Source organism: Panthera uncia, chromosome D4 (genome assembly GCF_023721935.1).
Source record: "Panthera uncia isolate 11264 chromosome D4, Puncia_PCG_1.0, whole genome shotgun sequence".
Lineage (NCBI taxonomy): Eukaryota > Metazoa > Chordata > Mammalia > Carnivora > Felidae > Panthera > Panthera uncia.
This window is the reverse complement of record NC_064807.1, coordinates 86,155,913-86,164,445: the sequence shown is the minus strand read 5'-3', so window position 1 is coordinate 86,164,445 and position 8,533 is coordinate 86,155,913. Positions and strand designations below refer to the sequence as shown.

General features: G+C 65.2%; 1 protein-coding gene across 1 annotated transcript in view; it reads right to left on the bottom strand.

Moving 5' to 3' along the window:
• Nucleotides 1-242: 242 nt before the first annotated feature.
• The window catches only part of HMCN2 (hemicentin 2), a 143,174-nt gene continuing 134,883 nt past the window's right edge, over nucleotides 243-8,533 (bottom strand). The window contains exons 89-97 of the mRNA XM_049630227.1: nucleotides 8,239-8,476; nucleotides 6,995-7,057; nucleotides 6,740-6,862; nucleotides 5,895-6,029; nucleotides 4,671-4,799; nucleotides 3,831-4,151; nucleotides 3,031-3,150; nucleotides 2,081-2,207; nucleotides 243-1,089 (exon numbers count right to left, since the gene is read on the bottom strand). Coding sequence (XP_049486184.1) covers nucleotides 744-1,089; nucleotides 2,081-2,207; nucleotides 3,031-3,150; nucleotides 3,831-4,151; nucleotides 4,671-4,799; nucleotides 5,895-6,029; nucleotides 6,740-6,862; nucleotides 6,995-7,057; nucleotides 8,239-8,476 — 1,602 coding nt within the window. The 3' untranslated portion in view covers nucleotides 243-743. The remainder of the gene's footprint in view (nucleotides 1,090-2,080; nucleotides 2,208-3,030; nucleotides 3,151-3,830; nucleotides 4,152-4,670; nucleotides 4,800-5,894; nucleotides 6,030-6,739; nucleotides 6,863-6,994; nucleotides 7,058-8,238; nucleotides 8,477-8,533) is intronic.

Here is an 8,533-nt window from a genome sequence, read left to right as displayed (position 1 = left end):
CAAAGCCAAAGTCCCTGCGATGGCCTAGAGGCCCCAGGGATCTGGCCCAACATGCTTACCTTTCAGGTAGCATCTCCCTCTTCCTCCCCCCAACCCGCGGAGACTCCAGCCTCCCCCACCTTCTCCCGGGACCTCCACCAGGGAGCACCTTCCTGCCCGAGGCCCAGGGCTGCTGGACCAGAAGGGTGGTCCAGCCAAAGCCCCTCCTGACCAGAGCAAAATAACTGGACGAAGAGATGAAGTTGGTTAAAAAGAAACGTTTTTATGTTATACATACACACACACGGGGCTCAGGAGGACACCGTTCTGTGGGCAGAGGATAGCTGCTGTCACCCTCTAGGGGTCTGTCCCTCCCCTGGGGCCTCCTGGTGTGCTGTGTCCCAGCCCAGGTCTCCCTGGAGTTTGGGGCAAGCCTGGAGGTGCCCCCGTCAGACAAGCAGGCTTCACCACCCAAGGACGGCCTTAGACTCTTGAGTGCCCAGCTCCACCTCCGCGGGGGGTGGGGGGAGATCGGGTCCTTGACGTCCTGGGGTCAAGGTTGCACAGGGTCGTGTTTGCTGAAGGGCTCAATGACGCACAAGGTGTGTGTGGGGGGGGTGACGCTTCTTGCCACAGCAGGTGGTGAGGGCAAGAGCCACCCGGCGGGCGGGCGGGCGGTGGGGACCGCTCCGGCTCCTCCCTGGCCCCCCTCCCCATCCCTGGAGGTCACTGGCCCCCAAAGCGGCGGCCAGCGACCACGCCCCTCAGTAGGGATAGGGGGACACGGCGATGAGCAGGACGAAGACGCTCTGGTGGCGCGGCGCGGCGGCGCGCACGGTGAGCCGGTAGAGGCCGGCGCGGGTGAGCGCGCGGCGGGTGTAGACAGCGCCGTGGCCGGTGCGCAGCGGGCGCAGCGCGAAGGGGCTGCGCGGGTCGGGCTCGAGCACGCTGAGCTCCGTGCGGTTGGCGGGGACGCCGGCCTCGGAGAAGGCGGCGAGGCGGGCCACGTCGTGGTGGGCGCGCACGCCCAGGGGCAGCGGCAGCAGCTTGTACTGCAGCGTGGAGGGGCCGCCCGCGCTGCAGTCCTGCGAGCAGCGTCGGAAACACGTCCTGCGGGCGGGACAGACGGATCGACTCCGGGTGCCGTCACAGCGTGGTCTGCAAACCGGACCTCGGCCCCAGGCCCCGCGGTTCTCCCGTGCGCCGCCCGGCCCCTTGCCCCCCAGTGGCTTCTCTACAGGCACCATTAGCCCACTTTAGAGATCCGCAAACTGAGGCCCAAAGAAGCCTTCCCATCGGAGCGGGTCCCATAACCCCACAGAACTTTCCAGACCCACGCTCCAGGGCTTGCCGGTGGGCGCAGGGCGGCAATACAGTTTGGGGCCCTCCAGGCCTGCCTGCAGCCCCGGAACCGAGTCATCTGCTCTGGATTTGCAAGGGGGCAGGGGTGGTGGGGCTCAAAGACGCTTGCTTAGCCTTGCCAAGGGCATCGGTGTCCCCACCCCCGGCCTGGTCTTCCTGAGGGGTAGAGTTGCCTGGGCAAAGTCACCTTCCCTGACTGCTGGGGCTACAGCTTGTGTCCGCCAAGATCCCCAAGTCCACACATCCTTCCAAGCATCTGTGGCCGGTGGGAGTGGGGTGAAGGAGATGTGTTTCGTGTTCGTGCGCCAGTGTGTGTCTGAGTCCTGGGGTTTTGGGGGGGTTTCTGGGTGGCATTTATGTGTGTGTGCGTGTGTGTGTGTGTGTCCATGTCTAGGGTTTTATGTACATAGTCATGTGTTCCCCTACATCTCACGTGTTCATCTCCAATTCTGTGTGGCCTCTGGCCTATCCCCGCCCCCCAGGATTCTGCTCTGGCCGCAGCGTCACCGCGGTAAATGCTAGCGTTCGGGTCAGCTTGCCACCCGTGTGGCTGCGGGGAGGTACGCTGCCCTGTGGGCATAGTCGCCTCACTCGGGAGTCCTGGCAGGGGTGACCCCACTGGCCCCTGCCTGAGACATGGCCTTTCTGGGGGCAGGCTCCGGCCGCCCAGGAGCCAGAATGTAAGCCCCCAGCTGCTGGCAGTGTGCCCCAGTTCACCCCCAGCCGCCTCAGCCCTTACCCTGGGCTGGAGCCCTGCCGGTAGGTGGCCGGACATGGCGTGTCCACGCACTGGTAGCTGCCGCGGGTGTTAAAGCACATCTGGCTGGGCCCACACTCGACGTCGTTCTCCTCGCACTCATTGATGTCTGGGTGGGGGAGGTTGGCACAGAAATGGGGAGTGAAACAGTGGAGTAAAGTGGAAGGGACCAGGGCAGGAGCCAGAGACGGCATGGGAGTGGGGGCGGGGGGAAGGGAGGTGCTAAAGAGAAAAATGCCTTTGGGGGACCAGGGAGGTAGGCAGCCCCTCTCCCCTTGAACCCAGCCACCTTGACCTATGATAGCCCAAGCGGCAGGTCCCGAGCACCTCCCCATCTCCCTAGGGGGGCACCCTGGGGACCTCCTGAGCCCAGAGCTGGGTTGCACAGCCTGGGAGAGATGACGGCTGCCCTTGGACCCCGAGTGAAGACTGCCCGTGACCCCTGTCTGCCCTAGTGGAAGCCCCGCCCTCCTCGGAGGACATTCACAGACCCTCGTGGCAGAAAGTGAGGGATGGACACGGGCAAGGTAGGCTGGAGGCAGATTCCCACTCTACAGGGGTGGGGAGGAGGAGCGGGGCACTAGCCCCCTGGAGCACATCAAGGGGAGTGCTCCGCTGCTCCCACCAGCAGCTGGCTCTGGGCCCGCCCTCCACGTGTCTCATCCCGCCATTTAAGGGAGCGCGTCAGCCCCATTTCACCAGGAGGCTGAGGCTCAGAGAGGGGAAGTGAGTTGTCCAGGGACACACAGCGGGGCTGCGATGGACGCCCCCCAGGGCTGCTCTCAGCCTGCCCACGCCCCCCCATCTCTTCGTTCCGGCTTGCCTGGCTGTGGGCCCCTGGGGTGCTCTGAGCTCGGCTCCCTGCCCCACCCGTGAGAAGCCCTGTCCTGGTCCCTCCCGCACTGGGAGGGGGGGGGAGGGCCACGGCTCACCCTGGCAGTTTTTCCCGCTGGGGAGGAGGCGGTAACCCTTGGGGCAGAGGCACCGGTAGCTGCCCTCGGTGTTTCGGCAGGCGTGCTGGCAAAGGTTCCTCACCCGGCACTCGTCCAGGTCTGGCCCAGGCGCAGGGGTGGGGGGGGATGGGGCCAGAGACACGCACTGAGTCACAGACGCCCAGGGCGCCAGGCTAAGGGGATGTCTCTGGCTGAGGCGGCCCACGCCTTCTCTCCGCCCTGCCCACCCCACGTTCACAGGGCCTGGTGGGGAGACGCTGCCCAGACCCCTCTGCACAGGCAGGAATGCTGAAGCACGTCTGCCCTCGACACTGTCTCCCCTTTGCCTCTGCAGCCCAGCGCCAGCCTCCGCGGGGGGGATTTAGGAGGGGGCTGTCCCTAGCCTCCCCCCACCCCACCCCCCTACCCACCAGTCTCCGTTCAGGGTCTCAGATCAACTTGGAACGCTCCTGCAAATCTCCCTCCCTGACTGCTTCACCTCTACGCACCGAAAGCAGTGTTTCTCCAAAGTGGCTTCCCCGGGAACATCTGCCCCGGGGGACAGACCCTCTCTCTGGGCCAAGAGCCCCTCCCCCCTCTTGGAAGCCCCTTGCCCATTAGTACAGCCAGGGCCTCCCGATGGCACATAGCCACGAAAGTGACTGTCGGCACCTCCCACCCTGCTTGCCGTGAGCCCCGGGTTTCTGAACATGGGGTGTGGTGCCCATGCGCCGGGCCGGGGCGCACGACACACTGGAGTGGGGCGTGTCCCCAGTGGGATGGCTGGGGCTTGGCCTTACCCGTGCAGACGCCGTTCTGCCGGATGAAGCCAGTGGGGCACCAGGCCCGGCCCTTACTGCTCAGGGCTCCGGGGCCCGGCCGGAGGGAGACCCAGGCCTGGTAAGAGCCCCTGGGGTTAGGGGTACGGGGCCGCAGCCAGGGCACTAAGGGGCCCCGGTGGCCGACAGTGGTCACATTTTGTTCACTCTGCTCTAGGGGGGTGCAGGTCTTGCCGTCACGGAGGAGGGTCTGGCCCGGCGGGCACAGGCAGCGGTAGCCACCCTGGAGGTTTTGGCACTGGTAGGCACAGGTCCCGGGCAGCTGCAGGCACTCATTGATATCTGGAAAGGGACAAGGCCAGGCAGGGAGCCAAGGGCGGCTCAGGGCTCGCCACAGCTCCCCCCGCCTCATCCCTCCCGGTCTCCCGCCTTCCCCAGAATCCAGCTGCCTCCCCCACTGCCTCCAGGCCTGCCTGCAAGCCTTGCCTCTCCCGGACCGTCTCCTGCCTCTGCTGCGCAAAGAGGCCCCAGCCTTCCCCAGCTCTGAGCCTCATCCCAGACTCCCCCCTGTACCGCAGCATCCCGGTGAGGCCCATTCTCCCCGCTAAGCCTCCCTGAGACCCACCCCACTCCTCCCCACCCTCCTCCTCCACCTCCTCCTCCCGGGCTCCCCGGGAAGGTTCGGTGCCAGACAGCGGCAGAGCCCCGACCCGCGCACGCGGTGGGCGCACGGGCAGTGTTAGCTGCTGTTTGGGTTACTCGCAAAACTCAACGACACCCTTGTCATAAACACCCGCTGCTTGCGGGGTCAGCCAGCGGGTGCTGACCAGGGCTCCAACCAGGGGGTGAGTGGCCCCATACCTAGGCAGGGCAGGCCGGGGCCCTGGAGCCGGTACCCCCTGGGGCAGCTACAGCGGTGCCCGCCTGGGGTGTTCTCACAGATCTGGTTGTAGTGACATTCGTCAGACCGCTCCAGACATTCGTCCACATCTGGGGAGGCAGGGGTGCGGACAGAGGTGGGGCCGAGCCCCTCCCCCTGCCCCCAACAGACACAGCATGCCTCTGCACATCTGGGCCTCATCCCTGTCCCCTTCTCCAACCTGAGTGCCACCAGGTAGAAGGCCCCTGCCTGCAACCACCTCTCCTCATCACACCCACTTTGGAGGGTGAGAAGGTTCTGGATCCAAAAGAAAGGAGGGGCTTTGGAGGCAGAGTCCCGGGTTTGGGCTGAGCTCTGTCATATCCCTTAGTCCCTGAGCAAGGAATTCTCCCTGTCCTGGCCTCAGTTTCCTCATCTGTGCAGAGGGGTCAGGATGGGACCTCTTCACGGGGCCATGGGGAGAAAACTGGATCGCGCGCGTGAAGCGGGTAGGAGCCTGATGGGGGGAAAGAGCGCCAAGAACTGGTAAGAGAGGAGGCGGTGAGGGCAGAGGAGCCGTCTAGGTGGACAGGGCGCTCCCTGAGGCCACGGACATGGGGTGACCTCCTCTTCTGAGTTCCGGTTCCACCAGACTTTGCCCCTTCACTAGGTGGTCCTACCACTCAGAGGAGGAGCCTGTCCGAGGAGCTGTGATCGTGATCGTGATGGGGAGGCTATGGGAGGCTGGAGCCGGAAGAGCCCCGGGGGCGGGGTCACCCTTCCAGGGGTGGCACTGAGGCACTGAGCTTCTCTCAAAGGCTCACTGCAGCCGATTCATAGCGGCTGCTGGAGAAGCTGTGTCAAGAAGGAGCCGGAGGCTGTGTCTGGGCCGGGCCACGATCCACAAGGGGAAATCGGGGAAGCGACAGCAGACACAGCATGTGTTTGCCATCCCTGACCTGGTCCCCCTTCATGAGATGAGAAACCTAAGGTCTGGACGGGAACAGACACTTGTCCCAGGGTCCTCAAATTGCCAGCGGCCAGGCCAGGCTAGGCCAGGCCAGGCCTCAGACCTCTTGAGTCCAGCTCAAGCTTTCTCCCCGGCCTCTCTGCTCCTTCTGCTTCCCCCGAAGGCCCAGAGTCCCCGTGGCACACAGCACCTCCTCCGCTGAACCCAGGCAACCACCGGAGCACGGACAGCCCCACCCACGTCACGCCCCTGTCACCTTCACAGCCGGCCCCGTGAGCGGCCACCCGGAAGCCAGGCCTGCAGTCGGGGAGGCAGTGGTAGGACCCGAAGAGGTTCACGCAGCGCTGTCCCTGCTGGCAAAGGTCGGCATCCCACGCGCACTCATCCACATCTGGCAGGGCGAACGGGGGCAGGGGGCTGCGTGAACGCGTGTCCCCCGGGCCCTCCTCGCCACCCTGACCCTGGCCAACCTAACTGCACAGGCTTCATCCCCCGGCCCAGGAGCCCCTGGCAAGAAGGTCCCCACCTCTCCTGTTAGCTGTTTCCAGCATGTTGCCATAGGCCTTGGCCTGGGGCACCTGATAGGAGGTTGAGGACAGTGTCCCTCGGGCACCCAGCTCAAAGCCCAGTGGGGACTTGGCCATGCCAGGCCTCCCTGGTGGAAGCAGACGGGTGCAGAGGGGAGGGTCAGCATCTGGACAGCACCTACGGTCAGATTTGTTGTCCAGAAGCTGTGTTAAGGGGACAGATGGGTGTCCACTGCGTTCCAACCCCAGCTGGCTGGAAACGACTGCCATGTTAGGAAAGCGCCTGAGGCCGTGTCCGGGCTCGGTGGGCACGTATGCACGAGCACGCAGTGGGCACGTGTATGTCTTTGGGGCTCCCCAGCACCCCCAGGACTTGAGCCTCTCTGATCTGCAGCCCTCCTAGCAGGAAGTTCCCAGGGGAAACGGGGCATCGCCACCCCCAGGCTGGCATCCGTGCCATCGGGAACGAGCCAGGTCCTGAGGCGGGTGCCCCTGGCCAGGGTCCCGGCTCTGCAGCGCCCCCCACACACCCAGGCCACCTCCCAGGAGAGCCTCTGCACCCGGGCCCACTCACCTCTGCAGTTCCTGTCATCCCTGGCCAGGGCAAAGCCGGCTGGGCAGGAGCAGGAGAAGCGGCCGGGTGCGTTGTGGCAGGAGTGAGAACAGGGGCTGGGGCCGGCCGAACACTCGTCCCTGTCTGGGAAGAGGGGGGTGGGCGGGATCTGGTGGTCTGCACCCACAGGCCCTCCTGCCAGCCGGCCGGGACACATCATCCAACCCCGGCTGAGAGGCCTCCCTCGGCCATGCCAGGGGAGGGGAGGGCACTCACCCACACAAAACTCTCCCTGGGCGTCCAGCTCGAAGCCCTCTGGGCAGCCGACTTCATTCTCTTCTGCAAGGCGAAGGGGGTAGGTCCTAAGCACACAAGGGCACCGTACCCAAGGTGCCCCGGGACAGACAGCAGCCCCGGCCGAATGCGCCTCCCTCCTGCCAGCCTGGCCAGGCCGATGTCCCCTCGGCCCTGAGCCAGGCCCGTGCCCAGCCAGTCAGCGAGCCTGTTCCCAGCTCAGGCCTGGTGGAGGCGCTGGCTGTGGCTCGTGCCACACGAGCTGGCTGGAGTGTAAGCTGACAGACGCAGGGGAAATCATGAAGGATGCCCACCGGATGCCCATGCGTGCAAAAGCGCACTCTGAGAATCCAGAGGAGTGGGCGTGGCCCCCGGCTGTGCCCGGGGTGGGGGGTGTGCAGAATGGGCAAATGACAGCATCTGATGGGGGCAGCGAGCACACCGAGGGGTGGCGGCAGGCTGCGGTCTGGAGACAAAAAGACCAACTACCGAAATCTCTGTAAGGACAGCATGCTGGACAGAGCAATCGATCCCCGGGTGCCCGGCGAGGGTTCTAGAGAAAACACCGCTATTCCTGATACCCTGCGAGGCAGGTGATGTTGTGCCCACTTTACAGGTGGGAACACTGAGGCTCAGAGAGGGCCAGGGCATCGCCCCCAAGGTCCCACAGCTGGGAGATGGTGTGGCTGGGTTTCAATGAGGGCCTGACTGACCCCAAAGCTACGTTCTTACCGCTGTCCCACGTTCAATGTTAAAAACAAGCGGGGACCTCAAATAATGGTAACAGATCTTTACCATCCACCGGTTGAGATTATATGGCATGTTCATGGGGGTCTCCAGGCGTCCCAACAGGGGCTCCCGGCTGCCCGGGGCGGGGGGAGCTCTGGTGCAGGCACCCTTGAGAACGGGGGGCATATGGCTGGAGTCTTGGACGTCAGCTTGGGGGGTGGACCTGGACCTTCCCCATGGGGCCTGGGAAAAGGCTCTGGGGGGGTTTGAACAGGAGCGGCCGGAAGAGCTGTGTCCCCGCTGGGGGTGTGGATGGTTAGACAGGACCAGGGACAGGCTGGAGATGAGTGGACCAGGGGGTGAGCTGTCCCAGTCCCCAGTTTCCGGTCCGTGGTGAGAGGGCGCAGGAGGTGGGGTGTCACCTTGGCTCTCGGCCAGGTGCATCGGGGGCCCCCGGTGGGTGTCTGGGGAGTGGAGACAAAGGACGGGGGCCTCACCAGCCTGCAGGGCTGCGGTCAGCTGGAATTGCAGGGCCTCGGCCTTGGGGTCGAAGGCCGAGCTGATAGCCGAGGCCCGCAAGCGCTGCACCAGCTGGGGCTGGAGGCCCCGGGCCGCGCTGTACTGGATGCTGTGGTTACAGCGCAGGAACGTGGGAAGGCCGTCCTGCAGGAAGTGCTGCGTGGAGCCCACGAAGAGACGGCCGGGCCCCACCTGCACATACTGCTCCTCGAAGTCCTGGAGGAGGGGGGAGGAGGGGTGGAGGGGAAGGAGGGGAAGGGGTAGGGAGGAGGG